We start from the raw sequence: 22,199 nt of genomic DNA on the forward strand, positions 1-22,199 counted from the left end.
AAACATTTTCAGTTTCACTTTTTGTTCTTGTATCTTTAAATCACCCACAAGCCTTTTTCATGTTCTCATGTTCACTGTTTTTGTTCCACTCATTGGTTATTTTGCGATCACAGATGCTTTCTCGCCTAAATCTCAGATGATTTTATTTTTTTCCCCAAAAACTTTTCCACTTCACTTGTGAGTGATTTAACTCCTTCAGTCCGTTTCCTCCCTACAGTGGCTGCTTGCACATGGTTTGCCCTCAGCCAGTTCTTCTTTGGTTTAATAAACAGTGTCGGAGTTGTCTCTGGCTCAGCAGGATCTCTTAGAGCTCTCCTTTTTTTTTTTTTTTTTTTTTCTATCATGACCGAGTGTTTTTAATGAAGCTTTTGTGTAGGAAATGTGGCCCTGCAGATAAATTCTGACTCTCTGGAAACAAACGTTTGCTTCATCTCACTGATGTGAACATGTGGAGTCTCTTCTGGAGCAGCTGTAGGAAACTGATTCATCCTTGGGACCGCAGTCTGATTACTTATGTCTATTACATGTCTAGTTGTATGAAGACTTATTTTTAAGGTTTTATATTAATCTAATGTTTTTTTATTTTAATTTATTGTGACAATGGTATGGAGTGCTTTACTTTTGCACATATGGTTTTAGTGTCTTCCTGTAAGTTGTGATTCTGAATGTGGCTGTGCATTATCGGTTGATTCCCACAACTGTAAATATGTTGGGAACCAAATGAGACGAACTTGAAAGATTAATTCATATTTTCTATTTTTATTATTTAATTTATCGGGTGAGAAATGTACGTTTTTATTAAAATAAAGTTATGGCAAAAAGCTTATAAGTGCTGGTTTGTCTCTCACTACAGAGGTTATTTACAATGTTGTGTAATGGATTACTATAAACTTTTACTTGGATATTATCTGCAGACAGTGACTAGAGTATGTGACCTTCCCTCTGGTGCCACTATGACCTTCACTTTTTTTCTCTGTTATAAAGTAATAGATACACATAAAAAGTGGCTGACGTGTTCCACTTATGGGAAGAATTAAAACTTGACTGCTAATTAAACTGAGATCTTACGCCTCAGGGAATGCACTATTTGTTTTTATATTAGCTCTGCGTTATCTAATTTCTTTTTTTAACCATATTGATTCTGTTTTATGTGATTAGCTCCACTTTTCATGTGTGGATGCAAGGATATTTCAAGAATGAATTTCAATGAATATTTTATGAAGTCAAAAAGTCCAAGACAAACGTATACATTTAATGATTTGTAGCTCAAATGTGCCTAACATTTGTTTTATGGAGGCTGCGAATAAACTCTGTTTCCAGATTTTAAGACAAGTCGGGAGACTTTCTGCAATAACTTTTGAGAAATAAGAGCTTTATCAAGGTCGCAAAGCAGGACAGATCATTTATAATGACATGCGAGACATTTAAAATAGAAGTGCCATTGTTTCGTCATCATACACATCCTAAAAAGCTCACGCAGCAGCACTTGGTACTGAGGTCTCAATCACCGCATGGAGACTGGCAAGGGAAAGAAACTCCCAGCAGTCTGGACTATTGTCTGGTGAAGCTGCTGTAGGTTTCGAGAGGCCAGAACCAGCCCTAAGATTTAATAAACATATCAAATCTGTTCTTTGCTTGTTGCGTCCTGTCTCTGCCCTCTCCTTTTCTCTCTTTCTGTCCTCTAACCTCCAACTAGAACAGCTGAAATTCTTCACCTCTGACTCTGGATCTGCCGGTTTTTCCCTTTTTACCATCTCTTCTGCTTGCTCAGTTGTTGGGATTTTCTCTGTAAAAGTGCCTTGATGTAATTGAGTTGTACTTCGTAAATCTATCTCACGGCATGTTTTTCATGTTTTCTATGATTGTCGGTAATTTGTCTTTTTTTTATTCAAAAAACAAACAAGGATGTTACCAAATAACACCACTTTCTCGATAAAGGGTTAAATTGTCTGAATCCAGCTGGAGCTTGTTGGCTTCTAATAACTTTTGGGGAATTTACACAGCCTGCAGCTAGGATTTACTAATAAAATTGACAAATTTGTACACTTTGTAAATAAGTCATGTTGAAAATCTTTCAAGCACATTGTTCTTGGAAGATGTGACTGGACATGTTGTAGTTCATTGAAGTCAACATGGGATGGAGCAGCAACAATGCAATGCCTGCAAATAAACATAGCCAATACAAAGGTAATAAATCCAGTAAGATGACTTGTAAATAAGGTTATTAAATATATGAGCCAATATCTTAATGACATTTTGCCAAACATTTATTTCGGTTTTGCAACACGGATGTAGCACTGAAAAAAATGCAAAGGGCAAAGTACAGCTGCTTTTCTTGGAAATAAAAATCGTGTTGGCAGAATTTGTGCAGTTTGCCAATCAAACCTTTCCGCTCATTTATTACGTTATTGGCTTTGTTGCATTATTGTTTGCTGCACATGGACTCCTGTCGTTCTGCCTGATTTCCACTGCAGTAATTTGAGTCCTTTCATCCTCCCACGTTCAGGCCGCTGACATGAGTAGAAATTCTTTTGGGCTTCAGCGCTTCAGGTATTCTGGATGGACAGTGGTGCACAAGAGAGATGCCCAAATAAGCCAATTTGATGTTTGTGAGACGTCAACGCGTTTCCCCATCTGCTGTGGGGGCAGGGAGGGCAGATTGATGGCAGGGGCAGATACCGCTAAAAGTTTGGGACAGTTGTCAATGAGCCATCGGCGAGACTGAGAGAAGTGGGTGTGATGGCAAGTAACCTTCACTGAAGGATGTTTGACTAAATATAGATTGCTATTTTAGGAGTGGATTCAGAATGTATTATGATTTGGACGAGCATCAAAATAGTACCGATGAAAGATGAAGGTGAAGCTGGGAACAGTGAGAGACTGGGACGGGAGACCCTTTGCACACATGTTCTTAATGACAATGTTGACAATGAAAGATCAATCGGAAACAATGACTCCAATAATCTCATTGGCAAACTTAAAATGTGTTGAATCTTAAATTTTCATGGACTCTCACTGTCTTTAATTTTCAAAGACATGTTTAAATGTATTAAGTTACTTGCGGGCACCTTGACTGGCAGAGTCAACTATTGTTATTCTGCAAACTTTGAGGCATTTGGTGAAAACTACGGACAATTAACGTAGAATGTAGATTTGTACTTAACTTGACCTCCTAGTAATTATTCATGAATAAAGTGAAGCTGTGTGCTTCAGGAAAGTGGTGTAATGGTAGTGGCACTCCCACTGCATACTGAACTTATCAATGGTTTGAGTCTCGGTTTAGTTTGGGGGTCTGTTGTGTGCCTGGAGTTTGCATGTTGTCTCTGTGCTTGCATTGGTTTTCTCCAGGTAAAAACATGGATCACAATGTGGGACATATTGTGTGTTTGTTGACCCGTTCAGGTGTAATCTGCCTTCAGTATTCCGGCGGTCTGAGTTGGATAGAAGATGAATGGATGCTGCGCCAATTGTTTTCAGAGATTAATATTTATCAGTCCCAGACTTAAAGGTGGCATATTGTGCAAAATGCAATTTGTAATGGTTTTCTAACAGTAGTATATTCTGAACTTCATGGACTCCGTCTGGGAAATACAGAACCCACTTCTATTTGAGGTACTGCATCGTTTTAAGTGAATTCTCAGATTTTCTCTGCAATTTAGTACCGAGTTTAGATAAAATTGTTATAGTGGGTGACTTTAACATTTATGTAGATGCTGTCAATGATAGCTTGAACATTGCATTTAGTTCATAATTACAAATGTCTTTTTTGGCAGAATGTAAAAAAAGAATTTTAATCACACCTTAGATCTCGTTCTCACTTGTATTGGTATTGATCAAAGAACAGTTTCTCCTCACAACATGCACAAGCCACTTGGGAGCAATTTTTCCAAAAATAATGAAAACATTTAAAGCATTACAAAAACAATAGGGTCCTGGCCTTTCGTGTGCAGTCCCCAATAATAAAATATATCCTGTATCCATGCTGGTTAAAGTATTAAAATGGTATTTTAAATGACAAAGCTTCAACCACATAGCATCTCTAACGGTTTCATGAGAAGCAGTAGTTTGTTTTCACATTGAGGTTTAATTAATATATATAACAAATGTAGTGTATCATGCTCATCCATCACTGATCGTGAAAAAAAAGACAGCAACACAAATTCAGAGAAAAGTTTGTTTATTTATTCTATAACGAATTGATGCAACGTGCATCTCAAAGGGGGAAAACTGTGAGACAAAAATACTTTGGTACATTTTTATTTTCCATGTCGGTTTTTGTGGAGAAATCCGCACAGTACAGAGGAGACTCCAGCACATGCTTCAGGGAAATCCTTCAGATTTTGTTTTGAACTCCATGCGAGTCGTTTTGTTACCATCGCCGCGCGTTTTGAATGATGCCTGGTTACATTATTGCACACTGAAAAATGTCATCTGGGCTCACAACAGCTGATTAGAAAACAACAATGGTGAGATTTCAATAAAATAATGAGTCAGTGGTGGTGTTCAGATGATGTACAGTATAAAATTGTTACAAAAAGGCATATGTGAATTACAAACAATTCAAATTCTACAATACAAATGTAACCCAACATTAGAAACTAGAATCCAGTGGTAGTTTTGCGGAGCAGGTTTTGCAACTTTCTAAGAGCTGTCACGTTTAGAAAAACTAGATTTTTTTGCTTTTTAAATGATCTCACAGATTCTATTAATCATTACAAATCAGAATATTTGACATCAGAATTGCAGTCTAATTTGTCATTGTCTTAGCAAAGAGACTAGACACTGTATACCAAAGTTTACCATATCAAAAAGTTAGAAGCTAAAAATATTTCCTTCCGATATTGTGTTGCAATTGTATCTGCAATGCTTTGCAGAAGCAATAAAAACAAATACTACGATACAGTTGAAACAACATATAAAGTGCAAAGAGAGGTTTTGATAAATGCACTGGGACTGACTATAGAAGTCACACAGGCAGTGTACAAATACTCTAAAAATGCCATTTCCCTTTACTCCTCACATTTCTCTTAGCTGGTTCTCAGTATTGTGTCTCAGCTGTCGTCCACGGTCGCATGAATGCATTTCTCACAGTATTTGGCCAAGGCCTTGTTCAACTCGTAACTCAAAAAGGTTGTAAAGCAAAAAGGTTAACTCTATACACTGCATATTGCCACGTGTAATGGCTCTAAACGCTCTCAGATGCGGGTAGCTCGCTTCCGCCGCTCGCGGAGGTACATTCATTTTCATTGTGGGATGAAAAACAACAAGAGATTATTATAAAGATAGCAGGGGCAACACGACTGCCACAATCACGTGAGGGTGTTTAGACATTTTCTACCTTTTTCCACGGTTAATTACTTAGTTTACTGAATTTATGAGAAGTGAGAATTTACTCTTTTCTTCGATTACATTAATTAAAAAAAAAAAAAAAAAGGCAAATACCTCATTTCCCCGGAATCAAAAGAAAGGTAGTAAACATTGAACATTTTCTATCTCAAAATACTGCCTAAACAAAATCAGTGCCAACTACAGCAACATTTGTAACATCGAAAATATCAATATAGTAAAAAAAAAAAAAAAAAAAAAATTACAAGAGAAGAAAAATTACAACAGTAATATATAACTCTCTTCATAGAAATCAAACCAGAGTATCTAACGAGAATATACTGGACAATGTAAACCTACCATTATCAAAGTTAGCAAATAGGATGATAACACAGAAAGCACATCAATCGTATTCCTCTCACAGAGAGCGCTCACATCGTCGTTTCTACAATGGTGTGGGTGGGCTTCATCAAGCCATTGTTCCCGTTGGGGTCCAGGGGCTGCGTCAGCTCGCTGCCCTTCACGTTGTACTCTTTGGGCCGAGAGCTCACGCCCGACTTCGCCGGGGCGGCCACCGCTTTGATCCTCTGGAGGGGAAGGAGGGGCAGACATGAGGTTCATTATAAACAGGAAACTGGAGCAACTCTCAACATCAGCGTGATACAAACCATGTTGACGCAGCGAGAGTATCTCTTGTGGTACCGCTCACAATATAAAGAACTCCCTGATTAGAAGAAGACTAAATATTGTTTCTATGATGGACTGTGTGGAGTTAAAGCAGCTGTTGTTTTTTTTAAAACCACAAAGAGGACATGGACTTCGTAGGTGTTTGCCAACCCTCTCGTCTCCTGGTCACATACAGTTCTCTACAGTCTCCCGTCTCAGCCTCTTCCTCGCACAGATCTGATGTTGGACTGGCTGAGCTTTCACATTCTGCAAGCAGTATGTTCATCTTGTGCTGCCGTTGTGCAGAATAGAACTGCACAATATAAAATGAAAGTGCCATATGTGAGCTAAATGCAAGCCCTTAGATAGAAGTCTCCCCAAAGCTCATAGGTGGTCGAGAAATATGCCTTGTGAGAAGATTAGCTTTACTCATGTATCATAAAGCTACAGCAACCCTTCAATTGGCACACCACAGGAGCAGAAGACAAAAGACCACCTTCCTTCCACAGATAGGTCATTTAATTTGTCGTTTTTGATTGCAAATAATGTACATTTATGTCATAAATGACTAATTCCTTGAGAATTTTAATTTTGTTTTCTATTAGAGCCTTCAACTATCACAATGTACAAGAAAACATCCAAGCTTATATTTGCAGTATTAATCATTTTGAATTAGATTTTTCAGATGGACACAAAGAGAAAGAATAAATTCAACTTGCAATTGATGACGGAAAAATACTGGAAAATGTTGTTTCAACTCTTCTCAAGAGCAGAGAAAATCTAATGCAAGTCTCCAACTTAAAATCTTGTTACCTGACCAAAAACATAAAGTTGAACTCCTTTAGCTGCTCAGCTGGAAAGACGATTGTGCTTCAGATGATTATGAGTTTAAACAAGATTTTGGTTTAAACTTGGAGTTTTTGGGTCTCAAGTTTCAGTTTCAACTATAAATGTTGTCATATGTAAAATGAAAACATTTTCTTATTCAGATGCTTTCCGGTATCGTCAGCTTTTTTCATGCCAAACCAAATCATGAAAGCTTGAGGGACTTTCTTCAAGGAAATGTGTGCTTTGTAAAGAAATCCTCATGCCAACTCACCTCGATCAGAGGTCCCTCGGACTGTAGAATCTTTATGACCATCACCATCGGGATGCAAATCATGGAGCAAAGGGCCAAACCCCAGCCCAGGCCGATGGCCCAGTCGGGGTACTTGTACACCTTGTTGTAGGTCAACGGCTTGTACTTCACGAGGGAGAAGATGAAGCAACCCTGTGAAACAACCACATGTTAGATGGGCTCACATGAGCTGGGAGACGTCAACAGTTTGCATGTGACTACAGGTAAAGCGCCGAGCGCTCACCATGCAGAGGACAGGAGTGATTATCGTCCAGCTCCACTTCATCCAGGGGTTTGGTCTGTACCCAATCATATCCTCGACTGCATCGTAGAAATTATCAACTCCTACAAAACACAAGGAGAAGTGAAGATGAAAGGAGAGGAAATGATCCTGTAAAGTGGACCTTGCCCGACATAACCTTTATACCAGTACAAATCAGCAGGTTTATGGGGCCATATCTGTGTTGTTACACATAAACCACAGCTTTCACTTCCAGTGGGCCATGTACTACTTAGATACACATATATATAGAATAAACAGTCTTGTTTTGTCTCCCGTCACTATTTTAGTAGGTCATCAGTGGTATTTATGGGCCAAGTATTGATTGCATCCACATGAAGTGTGCAGAGCCACACGTTTGTGACTGTGAAACTTTGTACAAGTTATCTTTACACTACTATGAACTCTATTTTTACTTATTTAAAATACCTGTATATGAACAGCAATCCAAAAATGTACAAATAAAATCCTCAACATTTTATCATGGCATTCCTCACTATCGTGAGGAATGCACTGCACGTTAAAAAAACAAAACAAAAACAGTCTTAAAAGGGCCACATCTGTACCGAAGTTCAATAAGACGTAGTAATACTGTAAATATGATTTAAACGCAAAGATTAGGACATAACTTTCCTATAAATCATTGGGTTTAATATCAGTATTCCAAGTCCCTTTTTGAAGCGCTCAGAAGACCTGTTGCATTGTAAGCTAATGTGTATGACGAAGGAATGGCTAAAATGTCCATGACAACTGGAAACAAGATCAAAAACTGAATCTACAATTATGCAAAACTGAGAAAAGCATCAGGAAGAAAAAGTCAAAACATGCTTTTCATTTTTATTTTCAAGCAAAATGGCTGAACATTATTGGGCATCTGGCTTTAGGTTGTAAGGATTTGCAGCTTCTCTGTAGTCTTTCATTCTAAAATCTGAACACATAACTTAAATGCTTCTAGCAGACCAAACCTGAAACTCCCATAATGATGGCTCAGTAGGTTAGTATCAAGTCATTTAAACATAAATGAGATTTCAGACAAAAGAGAAATCACTTTATGGATTCAGGGCTTCCAACTACAGTACAGTTAGTTTTTGGCTCCTTGAGATGTTCCAACCGTCAGGCTTGAAATCACCGATTCAAGAAACAGGATCTTTATTGTCCAGTAAGAAAATTACAGTGTGAAGAAGGTCTGTGTGATTTAAACATATTGGCATCCACAGAGACGATATAAAGTCGCTTTAAGGGATTTTTTTTTTTTTTTTTTAAAACCTGGTTTTATTCTTTAACAATGGGGGGGAATAAAATCCGGTGGGAGTCACCTCTGGTTGGCCAATCACAACCGAGTGGTGACTAACTCCATCGTCACCTCCCCGCAACCTTAACACACCCCTGCAGTTAAACTTATTTATTACCGAGGTGTTCAAAAAACACCACAAGGGCACCTTTGTGCGCAACCACTGAGATGACTTGGGCCTTTACACCCAATTCTTCTGGATCATTACTTTGAAAAGTGATACACAACCACAGAAAGCCAGCACACACACACACACACACACGAATCCTTGCCACTTACCATAAACCCAGGCTACAGCGATGCATTCGAAGAATGCAACCCACAAAAGGCACACACCACTGGCTGCATAGTAGTCGAAGAGTTGAAACACATACATGCCACCCTGGAAAATGAAGAGACATAAAGCTTCATTAATTATCCCTTTGATGTGTGTGGCGGGAAGGAAAGCGGCAGAGATAGAAGAAGGGATTAGCGCATGGTGGGAGGGGGATTCTGAGCGCAGGACACAAGAATGCTGGCATCCGACCAAGAAAGGCAAAGTTCAACAGGTGCTAAGACGTCACGGCTCACTGCTTAATGGAAAATGGCATTCCAAACCGTCCAATCACACGCGCAAAATGCGAGCGCTGATCGTTTTGGGAGGCCATATTTGGTTGCAACAATACAGCAGTGGACAGACGTGTGGGAAAAGGTGTGGCGTTATCTCCGCCGTTGAGCCAAACGTACAGAGTCTCTCTTCCCTTTTCGAAACACGACGAGCAGCAGATGTTTGATGGAGTAACTGTGGGACTTACGTGGGTCACCATGGCGAGTCCCAGGAGATAGCTCATGAAACACATCACGGCGATGAAGATCTCTCGCCGGTAACCTTTCCTGAGAACTTCTGGGTACAGATCCACAATAGAGGTGATCTGTCCTTCCACTTCAACAAACTGTGAGGACAAAAACAACTATTAAGTTCTCAGAAAGAGACATTGGTGTTTTTTCTTTTTTTTGTCCTCTGAGTGCAAGCAAGCAGCTCTTGTTCTGCTTCTACAAACCAGTGATTAGAGAATAAGAGCCGTCTTTGTTGGGCTGTAATGAGAATTTAAACAAGGCTTCTCTCTGCAACACTGGCTTGTTGCTACCAAGACACAACAGAAACAAAACAACAGTGAATTACTGTCCCTCACCCCATGTCTGTAGCTCCCTCCCTCCCGTCTCCCTCTTTTTTTTTTCCCCCCTTCATACCACAAAATGTCACCGCAAAATCATATGAAACTGCTTCTATTCAGCAAATTACAGTGTCTTCATGTCCCAAGAACATGCTTCTTTGTTGAGCAATGGCAAACAAAAACCCCTTACATAACAGTGGCATGTATGTGTGAGCGACATTGACAATATAAAGCATTCAGGACCAACGATCTGCAGGAGATTTACGGTCGGAAAAAAAATAAAGGCTCCCACACAGGCACCATTTCTCTCATGGAAATAGCTCCACTCGCATGAGAATTTACATGCACTCAAATTTAGAGCATCGGACTGATCTCGCACTTGGCTGAGAAGAGTAGCCGGCCATGTGCACGACTGAGTTAGCACAGGAGTAGAATTACACTTGGAGGCAGGAAATGTGATCCAGCCGGAGAATCCCTTGGTGGACACTTGTGTTTTGTCTACTTGGATTATCTCATCTTAATCAAAGCTCTGCCTCATATCAAAGCTGTATGGGTTGCATGCATGCCATCATAATGACTTTTACTAACTTAATGCTGGAAAACGACCCACCATCTTAAGTTTTGGCACCGGAGGGCAGTTAAAGGAGCTATAATCCTCACACACTGCAGCCAAGGGCAGTAGTAAAATGCCTTTTGTGGGAGCAGATCGCTTTTCTTGTCTGCCAGTTATCTGATATCTTGGAGATGGCAGCTATGGATCAGAGGGACACTCAATGTGTTTTACACGTTAAGGCTGGCAGAAGCCAACAAACTCAAGGGACCTCTGAGGGGCGTGTCTAAGGTAATGGACGCTGCAAGTAGCTGGAGACCACCGTGACGACACACCCACCTGGCTGTCGAGCCCCAGGAGCAGCAGCATGATGAAGAAGAGGATGGCCCACAGGGTTGGCATCGGCATCATGGACACCGCTTTAGGGTAGGCGATGAAGGCCAAGCCGGGACCTGGAAGGAGAACAGAGAGGGGACGGGGAGAGGGGACAGAAGATAGATTTAATATTTCTAGCAAACTTCACTTTTGGACGTCACACTGAAATGGGATGGGAAAGGCTGAGCTAGAAAGACTGAGCAGGAAATAAACTCCAGTGTGGCCAGCAGAGGAGAACCAGGATAAATAGTGTTTTCTTCAGTGGCCATAAGTTTTGATCAGTCGTAGGAAAATAAAAGTCCTCTTTAGAGGGCTTTTTCATGCAATAGGTCTCCTGTATGTTTACTTACAGGACAAACCACAACTGCACGTCATACAAAAAAATGCAGAATGTTCTTTAAGTTCACAAAATAAATTCAGCAACACATAACATTTATGGGATCTGTCTATACCATCTCTAATGCATAGATAGCTTATTTCACATTATCTTGAATTGTTCATTCTGCACATAACGTTTCTATGTAGATTGTCTCCTGCACTTTGGGGTTCACACTATCCACCTACAACACAGCAGAGTGTAATCTAAACAGCACATAGTTTTGGAGATTTTATACAGAGCCATGAACCACTTCAACAGGATCTCATAAAAGCATCAGACAGTCAGAAATCAATCCAGCAGCTCAACAGCTTCTACAAACTGAAATAATAGGCTTTCATTTAAATCAGTTTGATTCCATTTTCATAGGCATGTACAATCGAACTTGCCGTTACAGCTTTACTCCGTTAATCATTAGACTAGTTTGAGCTCATGTGATGAAATTCAGCATAGCAACAGTTTAATTTGAAGTGAACACAGCGAGCATGCTAAAAAAAAAAAAAAAAAAGACATGTCATTTTAAAGTCCACAAAGACAAAAGAAGAGAGAACCAGGACCGGTGGCGTCCGCCTCGGGGGATCCGCATGTGGTTAACCGAACTGGTCACAAATATCTCCTCAGGGTGCCAGTGCACATACAGTAATGTACAAACAGTACGGTGCCAATCCGCTGAGCAACGTGCCTCTGTCAGGAACACGGGGAGAGCTACTAAAGGAAATGAAGCGGTTGATTGTGGGACATGTGGACATCTGGTGCCATTGAACACCTGTAGTAATGATGATGGCTCAGTGCAGGAACTCCAGTTATCTCCAGTTCATTATGCAGCTGAAAGCAAACAGCACTTGACCAATGCGATGTGACCTGTCCTCAGAAATCGTGGAACATGTATCACACTGAACAATTCAGCCCTTCTGCTTTTACTCAAGGAGTGTGCAATTGCCGATACTACAGCGTTTGTGTCAAATATGCCAATTGCCTTTTTTTGAATTTTTTTTTTTTTTTAATCTTTCTTTTTTTTTGACAGCAGCGCCCACCATCACTGCCGCCATCACCTTGGACCCTCGTACCTGACTCTGCCACATCGGCAATGTCCACCCCTTGTTCTTGTGCCATGAAGCCCAGGACGGAAAATATTGCGAAGCCAGACACAAAACTGGTACCGCTGTTGAGGCCTCCCAGCAGCAAACAGTCCCTATGTCACACATATGTCATGGAGGTTGTTAATGAACACAAGTGGAACCGAAGTTCCCATTTTCTTTTCTTTTTTTTACGCAACCGTCTCTGACACGAGTTGCTGTCACTACTACAGTCCTGCTGTCCTCCCCCCCGCCAGAAACACCACTCACCTGTAGCAGTTGTACTTGTATTTGTTGTAGCTCCCCAGCGACGTCATGGCTCCCAGACAGATGGCGTAGGAGAAGAAGATCTGGGTCCCTGCATCGATCCACACCTAAGGAGCGAACCAATTATCAGATTGGGGGGGGAAAGTTTGTATTGGAATATGTCATATAGCTAACAAATGGATTTCACCTGTATAGATTTTAATGTCAAGAGCTGTAAAAAGAAATTGCCAGACTTTAAATATAACTGGGCTAAATTAGCATCTACATTTTGGGTCCAATGTATTACTTGTGACTACATTTTATAGATGTTAACGCTTCTAAAAAAAAAAAAACCCAACTGTCAACTGAGCCAGAATAACATTTAACAGAATAAAAATGTCCTAAATGTACCCAATGCCCGAGATTGAACCTAAAGCGGAGCGCGTCATTCCTACCAGAAAGTTACTCAACATACTGTTGTAGTCTGTCCATAACTTCAAATGATTTATTTTACATTTCTATTGCTTGCATTTACTGATATGCCTGTGCTTTTATATTTTTGTGAAGCTCTTTGAATGGTCAAATCCTGTTGTATCTAAATGTGCTACAAAAGTTATTCATCAGTCGGTTCAAACCATCTTCAGGACTCTGTAACAACAGTGCGAGGAGTCATCATACTCCCCTGAGCTACTTCCTGTCATTTCATTTAAAATTCAGAGTTGTAAGAGGTGATGTGGTTGTGCCATTGAAAAGTAAATCACACGAGTGATGACGAGAGGTGATGCAGGCAGGGATAGGACGTGCTATGGGATCGTACCTCCGGGTCTTGTAAGCGGGTCACATTTGGGTAAAGGTAAAATTTGATTCCTTGAGCCGCTCCGGGCAGGGTCACGCCACGCACCAGCAGTACAATTAGCATCACAAATGGAAAAGTGGCTGTTATGTACACCACCTGCAGAGGAAAACAGGGTAAAAACACATGGATCAACAAACATGTGACTGGTTAGAAATGCAGGGATAAACAGTGTGTTCTATTCAGATTCTCATATCTGAGTCACATTTATCTAAATGTAGAACAAAAGAGGCACTGTGTGTACAATGTGATTATTTTTCTCTGCGTTAAAATCTTTTCACAGAAAAGTCTAGAGAATATGTTGACTGCACATTAGACCAGATAAACACTCGTCACATCATGTCCTCTTCTGGTTAAAGATTAAACACTTTTAAGGCCGATTTGTTGCCATTATAAGCTTAACAAATAAATAGAAACATCAAATGAAAATGTGGTTCTTTTTTCTGTATCAACTCTGTTCTGCTAACAGAAACAAAGCTGTGGCAGTAAAATGTTTACAGCCAATAGACTTCAATGATAAAGTGGTGACTTGTGTCTTAAACTCGACCGTATTTATGGGCTATGTGGATAAAACGTGAAAGACCAGGCAGCACAATAAGGACAGGAAGTGTCTACGCCTCTGCACTCACTTTCCCGGTGGACTTGACTCCCTTCCAGATACAGAAGAAGCAGATAACCCATACTGCCAGGAGACAGAGGGCTAAGTCCCACTTCAGGGGCCCGATGTCCTCAATTCCAGAGGAGATGCTCAGGACGTTGCGTCTGTGAAGAAACAAGTGCACGTGACAGGTTAACAACAGTTTATGGTGCTGGAAAAGGAGCTTATAGTAAATAATGTGAGTCATGTGAGCACATCGACAGGATGTCCATTAAAAGCACAATTAAATACATCATAAACAATCATGATTGGGTCTTTCGCCACTATTCTGCAGCTGTTTATTAAAGTGTGAATACTTTGAAAACTTCTCGCTCTGTTACCATTTAATTTGATCAGATTCACAGATCCTACCATTCAAATGAGCATAAGAATAAAAGATTTTTCTGGGTTTTAGATGAGTTTCATAACCAGATTTAAACTTTGAACTGCAATGTTGACATTGAAAGTGCAGAACAAATAAAAGTCTATAATACAGAGTTGGAGAACTGGGACTGGAAAAAAACATAAACTTTACCTTTTATAAGAATTGTGCTTGTTCAAACACATTTACGCAATTGACAAAGAGGATACTCTGGCATAGTCAGAAAGAAGAATTTGGGCATGCTGCCAGCAGATACTCACTCCCAGAACTCTGTGACGGGGGAGGTAAAGTTGGTAACGTTGGCTGCCAGCCAGAGGGTCTTGTTCTTGCGGACTGTGTCCTCTATACAGTGCTCGGTGTTCCACGGCTGCTTGCATTTTGCCCAGGGGAGCTCTGGCTGAAAGCACTGAAACAGGTAGTAGAGTCCCCAGGCCAAGATCACGATGTAGTAGATGTTCAACAAGGATACGATCACAATAGAAGCATAACCGATACCTGCAGACAAAACCAGAGAGGGGGCAGACTTCAGGATCAGGTCAAAAATATCAGCACGGTTTCCTTTAATGTCGGAGGTGATTTCGGAGCTCAGGTGACACAATGGCATTCACAAACTGAACACGCTGTATTTTTTGGGCGCGAGAGAACAACAACAAAAAAACACTTTCTTGTAGTCTGTGACATTTTCCATGAGGCAATGCTGAAAGCCATCAGAGAGTAAGAGGCAGCCTTCCTGGGAATGCTCACCATGAACACTCCGTTCATATGGCAAACTAACTACCAGTCGCCTCTTTTAAATCTGCAGACACAAAAGCAGCCGCCTTTGGCCCCTTGACGACTATATTTCCAGTATTCAATGTCCGTCTGGCTCCATTAGTGGTGTCCAACAGAAATGTAGAAGCCTACTAAATAATCCACATTGTTAGCCAGCTGGCAGCTTGATTACTCGACCTCTCGGCTGTTTGATGCCGTCTTTGGTGGCCAGAAACACCTCTGAAAAGCACATTGTAGGTGAACAAAAGCAGGAAATTCAAACAATGACTTGAAAAGCTCGGCAGATCTCTTTAGACTACAGAGATGAATAATGACTCTGGGTTTATTACTACAAGCAGCCACAAAAATAAAAAATTGTGATCCATGGGAAAGAATGATTATTTCCACTTTAACAGCTGCTTAAGCTGAATTTTCTTGCAGTTTTATTTAAGTTGGGTGGCACCTACATATGTACTGAAGTACATTTCTGACCACACCCTATCACTGGGTGAGACCGAGATGGGATCAGACGTAAACATGACGCCTTTCTTTAAACCTTAAAAGTAAGCTGGCTTGAAAATGGGAGGAAATGTCCTAAGCTTGACTCGCCTATCTACTGTTATAATGTCCTTAGTGTTGTTAAGCTATTTTTAGATGACTTTGCCACGAACCTGGACTCAGAAATCCCTGGTACTCTTCCACTGCTTGGGGATATTTTTAAAAGTCATCATCTCTATTGCCCCCACCTCCTCATTCCCACATTCCGATTGCAAAGTGATAGACCAGTCAATGCGGTGACAGCTGTGTACATGCAAACACTACCAGGAGCTGCTGAAGTGTGCATTAAGTTATGGAATTACCCAGTCACAAAAAGGAGGTGTGAAGGTGCGGGGAGACAATGGTGCCATATGTGACCGGTAAGTTGTGGACTTTCTCTCCGCTGGGCCAGACGCCGCAGCAGATGGACAGACAGCAACATCAGCGTTCTTCGAACGGCGAGCAGGATCTGCAGCTGCTCGGGATTGGTTGCCATGCAGTTTCCTACCTTTTCATGTGACGCCCCCCCCCCGCTCTAATTTGAACATGAGTAAGGCCGCCACAACAGCTGCCAAGGGTGTGGTGCTTCGACTTGTCTACAGCTGTCAAGCCAATGTAAAGTTTCACATGCAAGAGCAGTGAGAAGGCCAAGTGTGTCTTTGGAATCTCAGAGGCTTGTGGGGAAAAGAAACTTGTGAGGGAATGCGAGTGTGGCAACACTGTCACACAAGACAAACAGTATATATAATCTCTCATAAACTCAAACAAAACACATTGTGCGTGTGTGTGAACGCCGGTTGCCATTTGACACCTTTATATGCCAGGCAACGCAATGTTTTTATTCTATAGTCCGTTTCTATGGCAACTACATAAGTCATTCATTCACACATGCACCAAATCTGCGACGTCAACATGAATCTGAGGACTCAGGAAGTTACGAGTTGGGAAAGTCCCATTTTTAAATTGGGAGTATTCACATGACAAGAAGAAAGAGTCAACAATATTTGCCACGAAGGCATCTGCATGAAAAATGACAAACAACGTTGTCATCACACATATTATCTGACATGCAGGCGTGATGATGCTTGGAAGGTCGATACTATTTCTGCACTTCACAGCTACATATTTAGAACTACTGTCGTTTGCTTGCAGCCAGAAAACTATGTAGACTTGGTTAAGGAAGTTTAGCTATTTTCATTTCAACAAAAATAAGGTAGGCTTAATACAAATTACAGTAATATTTTAGATTATGTAGATGCACAAATGCTGCATTGATGAGTCATCTCAAAAACTCCTCCATCCCAGTGGGTAAAATAAATAAATTTAGTTATTTTCCATTCTTAGATGTCTGATATTTCCACGTTTACTGGTGAAGATACCATTAAGAATAACTCTGTATTTTTCTGTCTACTTTCATGTGTATCCTGTAGGTCAGGATTCACATAAAAGTAAACAGATGTTTTTCTTGGAGGGCTGACGAGTTACCTCCCAACAACCAGTGGACCCCCTGCTGTCATTGCTTAAGCATTACAGTGAAAGCAAACAGACCAATTTTCAATGAATTAAAAAAAAAGCCCCTTCCAATATCTGGTATCGTGTTATAATTTTCTTTGACTGGTGTGAATAGAATTTGGACACGCTCAAAGCCTCAGCCTCGCTGTGATCTATGCCACTCTCGGCACATGTGTGAATATTCACCCTAAGCGGTTGTCTGATGTGGATAACACAACACAAGGTGGGTCAAGGAGGGAGATATGTTTACAATGGGATATTGGAAAAGAGAACTTAATGTGCAAATAAAAAAATACTGGGGCAAAAATCCTACTCTGACAAATGGGGCTTTTTCACCGTGTTGAATATTAAATGACCCTGTCAGATATGTTTAATGCTGTGATGTAGAGCTCCTGTTTGTGTTTCTGTTGGAGAAGAGGTCTGTGTTTGGACTGACCAGTGAAGATGGGGCACAGTTTGCCCCAGCAGGTGATCCCTCCTTCAGACGTGTACTGGCCCAGTGCCACTTCCAGGAAAAACACAGGCAGGCCACCCCCGAACAGGAAGATAGTGTAAGGGATGAGAAACGCCCCTGGGGGAAAAAAAAAAACAAAGCACACAAGCCTCGGTTCAGATTGGGAATGATCTTTCCTCCAGCCGTCATGTTTGAGGCGTAACATGGTAAAGATTGAAGGGACTTCTACTTACCGCCACCATTTTTATAGCAAAGATAAGGGAATCTCCAGACATTTCCTAATCCGACAAAGCCTCCCGCAACGGACAGGACAAAGTCGAGCTTGCTGGCCCACTTCTCCCTCTGAGGAGCCTTGCCTTCGGCCTCGTCCTCGGGCCGTGTGCCTGGGCTCTTCCCAGGTGAAGGTTTCAGGGTGTCCTTATGAAAGTCCTTCAGGCATTGGAGCTTCTCTTTTTGTGCCATGCTGCGGATGCGAAAAAGACAGGACGACGCATTAAAATGGAGGGCCAGACAACAGCGATATGGATGACGCTCGCGAGATAGAGAAGGAGCATTAGGGAGATAAAGCCGGCTCCTGATTCTGTTACAGTTTGCTGTGTGCGCACATGATATACAGAACAACACTCGGTAATCTCACTAATCTGAGCAACTGATGCATGGAGGTCATTCACACTGGGGAGGTATTTGGTGAGCCGTTTCGACTTGAACAAGTGATTTTGAAAGTGAAAACAATAGCGTGGTTATCTTGCAATCGTATCCTGCAATGAAGTCCGGCCCAATTTCACCACATTTATGAGGCAATAACATACATCGGTGCTCCAGGGTGCAAAACAGAAGTTAATGGAGCTCCTCCACCCTGAAAAACACCCAAAGAGTTTTCTTAATCTGCGTAAATAATCCAACCTCAGTATCCGCAGGAAAACTGAAAAATAGTGGTCATCTGGTGTCACATTCCAAACCTGTACAATTAAAAAGAGGAAGTAGAACACAGCCCTTTTTTTTTTTTAAGCTTTCTTCTGAGTGGATCTTCTGCTCAGAGGGAGGCACATTGTCACGAAAGGAAAAGGAAGGGATGGTGAAGAACGATATAAGTCTTTAGAGACCTCACCTGATCCTAGAGAACCTTTCTTTGCCCCCCCTTTAGCTCCCTCTTGTGCCACTGTATCAGCACCCAGTCAGCACGACATGATCCAAATTTAGAGAGGGCGATATGCTTCTGGTTTTCCGAAGCGCCGGCTCTTCTCAGGAAGCCCCAACAGCTTAAGTTTGCTTGAGTGTTTACAATGTAAAGCGCCTTTCCAAGAAAGACAGGATTTGTTATTACTGACTGAGATATCCCATTTCTCTGCATGAGGCAAAGGGCAGAAAACTAAAACGGGACAGAAATAACCGATTGCGACCCACAAAAGATTCGTTTTGAGGCATGACGTAAAGAAAAAGGAGGAGGAAAGTTAATTATAATATATTGGATTAGTTCTAATGCAAGTGAGAAAGACTTCCTCTTTTTTCAGGTTTGGTTTAAAATGGAGAAGAACAAGATAAAGTACTTCCTCGTAACTTTGGATTTTTTTTCTTCTTTTTTTTTCTTTTGTACAATGTGTCCTTTCGTCAATGATGTGAAGTGAAACAATTGTAAATGGTTGCACGAAGAACCAAAGTCACGTTGACTGTAAGTGAAAGCTTCTGACTCAGAGCATAAAAACGATGAGAAGCTCTCAGGAACGAAAACGTTAACTAAAAGAGGACTCCTGATAACTCTCGCGTTCCTGCAGGGAACTCTGTGTCTTCTCACTTCGTTAGCACTGCACGCACACTGCGACCCATCATTTTCTAGGATTTCTGTCTTCCTGTTATGCATGACAAGTCAACTTGAACCGCTTTCCATTCTCAAACCTCCTTACATAACTGGATCAGGTCTTGCCCACTGCCGTCTCTCATCCTGTTTCCTCTCTCTTTTATCCCTTTCCCCACTCTCTTGCCTCCGTTCTGCCCTGCGTCTGTTCTCACCTGCCTTGCACGGGGGTCAAAAAGCTCTCCGGCCCACAGAGAAGAATTAAAAAAAGATTAAACCCAGACATTCTTCACAAAGGAACTCCTTTACTGTATAAACTAAAACGGAAAACATGAGACGTTATTTTCCTTTTTCCTATGTAAATCTAAAACTATAAAAAGGTCATCTTCAGTTCTGTCACATTAACATATAAATAAATCTTTAAAAAAAAAAACATCTTATTTGACTATTTTTTAAACTCCTGTATAAACAAAAAACACAAATAAACAGACAAGAACATGAAAAAAAACCAAAGTCTCCTTTTCCGGGAAAGCAAATGAGAAAACTTACATTTCCTTCATGGCTGCGGCTATGTATAGTGTCCCTCTCTCTCAGCTGTCACCATTCCTCTGTACTGAATGCCTTTATGCCGACACGGGTAAGAAGAAGTGGAGCTGACAGCATGGCCCGCCCCTTGGCTAAAGACAATTAAATCCAAAGTGGAGATTGGACGCAGCCTCGCTGTGACACACAACTCAGGTACCAACATGGAAGACTGTAAATTTCCACTTACCACTACTGCCTGCCCACAAACATACACACGGCCAAGTGGGAGGGGGGTGCATGTGAGTGTGTGAGACAATGCACACACTCATGCTTCTTATTCATGCTGAAGGCACGGAGGACCATTTCCGAAGAAAAAGGCTGAGCTAGTTCTTTATTGGAAGTTTGCCCTAAAATATATGCTGTTGAAACGTGGATTGAATTCCCTATTTGTGGGTTTGGCGTGATGTTGTTACACAGTCAAACAGTATCCAGACATTTCATATTGACACTTTTCTCACAGCATCGCATCGCCACCACACTTCCAAGCATCTTGAAAACTATTTCTATTTAAGAGTACGCTGCGATCGCTTTTTGTAAGTGGAACTCTTGAATTGCTGTACTGCTCATGACAACCAGTTTGTTATCTGGGAAATGTAAACTGCAACAGTATCAGCTCATAACAATGCCATATAGGGTAATGTGTCTCCTCGCCTTGTCCATGTCCTGCTCGGAGGCTGCTGGCTGCTCAGAGAGCTCACTGTAACTGGACAAAGGCTGTAACACAACAGTTAATTAAAAACTCACAAGAGTCCTCTGCTGTATTTGCACTGTTAGACGGGGTAGGGTGGAGGGTAACGAAAAAGCTGATGACAAACTGTCGTTTAAACACTGCACGTAGTAGCGCACACACACACACACACACACTCTCACCTTTGACACCTCTTAGTATTGCACAGTCACATAGTCCATCGTATTTTGGTCAATCAGAAGCATGCTCTGCATACTATTTTGGTTATGTGACCTTTGACAAACGCCATTGTGTAATCTTTTGAACAACACACAGCAGAGCAGGATTTGTATTTTGATGGGTAGACGCATGCAAATGTTGGATAAGATGCAAACAAAGACTTTGCTTATTTTTGCATGATCCGAAAAGGTCACACAAATGTGCAAAATTTAACCTTTCACCTTTATAACAATGTATTTTTCTCCTGCTTGTAGCATCTCTCTCAAGTATTTTTGTGGGGAAACAGTTCGAGGAATTAAGGTGTAATAGAAATTCTGGTTGTTAATTATATTACAGCACATGATTTCTATATTAGATCAGCTAGAAAATGTTTCTAATTATTTTTTATGCAAGTGATCCAATTTCACACTAATTCACAAAACTGTTTCCTGTCAGTGTCAGGACAAATGTGTTATTTTCCTGTGGGGGAAGTCATTCTCAGAGCCCGAAGCACCTCCCCAGTTGTAGAGCTTTATTTTTTCCTCCTTTTTCTTGTTATTACCTGCAGCTAAATGAGGTGCAACGACCCCTGAGGTTTTATCTGTTGAGAGGGCGGATTGGGGTTATTAAAGGGCACGTGTCAGTCAATCATACACTGGACCAGGCGATGACAGAACAAGTAGGTTAAGTATGTGTCTGTAAGCATAAGATATAAGCTAGTAAACACCTTAGTTCATCAGACCTACTTGCGCAGGGTCCTATAAGACTCTCAGTCATTCAGAATGAAGCTGCACCTACGACACGCACACATATCACATGACATCGTAAAGTCCGGGCGTACCTGAACGCATCACAGCAACCTCCAAGAAAGACCTTCTCTTATAAAACACTCAGATCCAGACTCATCTGCCCCTTTAACATTAAAACCAGTGGAGAAAAGTCCAGGACGGGCTTTCAAACACAGCGGGATTCTCTTTAACAGCATCGTGGGGGAAAGGACACAGCATCATGCCAAAAGAACAATGAAATAAATGTTGATATCAGTGAGGAAACAACCAGCATGTCTTTTAACACACCATTTAAAAGAAGAAGAAAAAGCTTCACAACACAGCTCGACAATATTTGCATCCCACCTTTTTTTTTTCTTTTTTTTTTTGTATTAAAACACAAGCTCATTTATTGTGTGATTAATTATAAGATCCGTGGTTACCTGTCCTCGTGCTGTCCCTGGGGGTGTTACGGTCAAAGCGGTGCTCTACTACAGTTTATTCCCTTTACGTGGGACCATTGTTTGCATGAGCCTCTGGTGCGCCTTTCATATCAGTTTGAGTGGAAAATCACCAGCTTCTCCATGC

At 41.1% G+C, this 22,199-nt stretch overlaps 1 protein-coding gene across 2 annotated transcripts; it reads right to left on the reverse strand.

The window, feature by feature from the left end:
• Positions 1–4,160: 4,160 nt before the first annotated feature.
• slc6a6b (solute carrier family 6 member 6b) lies at positions 4,161–22,197 on the reverse strand. 2 transcript variants are annotated; one of them, XM_080469297.1, is made up of 14 exons: positions 22,055–22,197; positions 17,815–18,044; positions 17,564–17,698; positions 14,589–14,823; positions 13,939–14,071; positions 13,274–13,408; positions 12,481–12,584; positions 12,202–12,326; positions 10,723–10,835; positions 9,474–9,611; positions 8,959–9,061; positions 7,353–7,453; positions 7,091–7,261; positions 4,161–5,912 (listed from the first exon to the last, which is right to left on the reverse strand). In XM_080469297.1, the coding sequence occupies exons 2-14, from the start codon at positions 18,041–18,043 to the stop codon at positions 5,757–5,759; spliced, it is 1,878 nt and encodes a 625-aa protein (XP_080325423.1). In that variant the 5' UTR covers position 18,044; positions 22,055–22,197; the 3' UTR covers positions 4,161–5,756. The 2 variants fall into 2 exon arrangements, with proteins under 2 accessions (XP_080325423.1, XP_080325422.1); XM_080469296.1 differs by lacking the exon at positions 22,055–22,197 and adding an exon at positions 19,923–20,152.
• Positions 22,198–22,199: the final 2 nt, after the last annotated feature.

Source organism: Lipophrys pholis (genome assembly GCF_963383615.2).
Source record: "Lipophrys pholis genome assembly, chromosome: 8".
NCBI lineage: Eukaryota > Metazoa > Chordata > Actinopteri > Blenniiformes > Blenniidae > Lipophrys > Lipophrys pholis.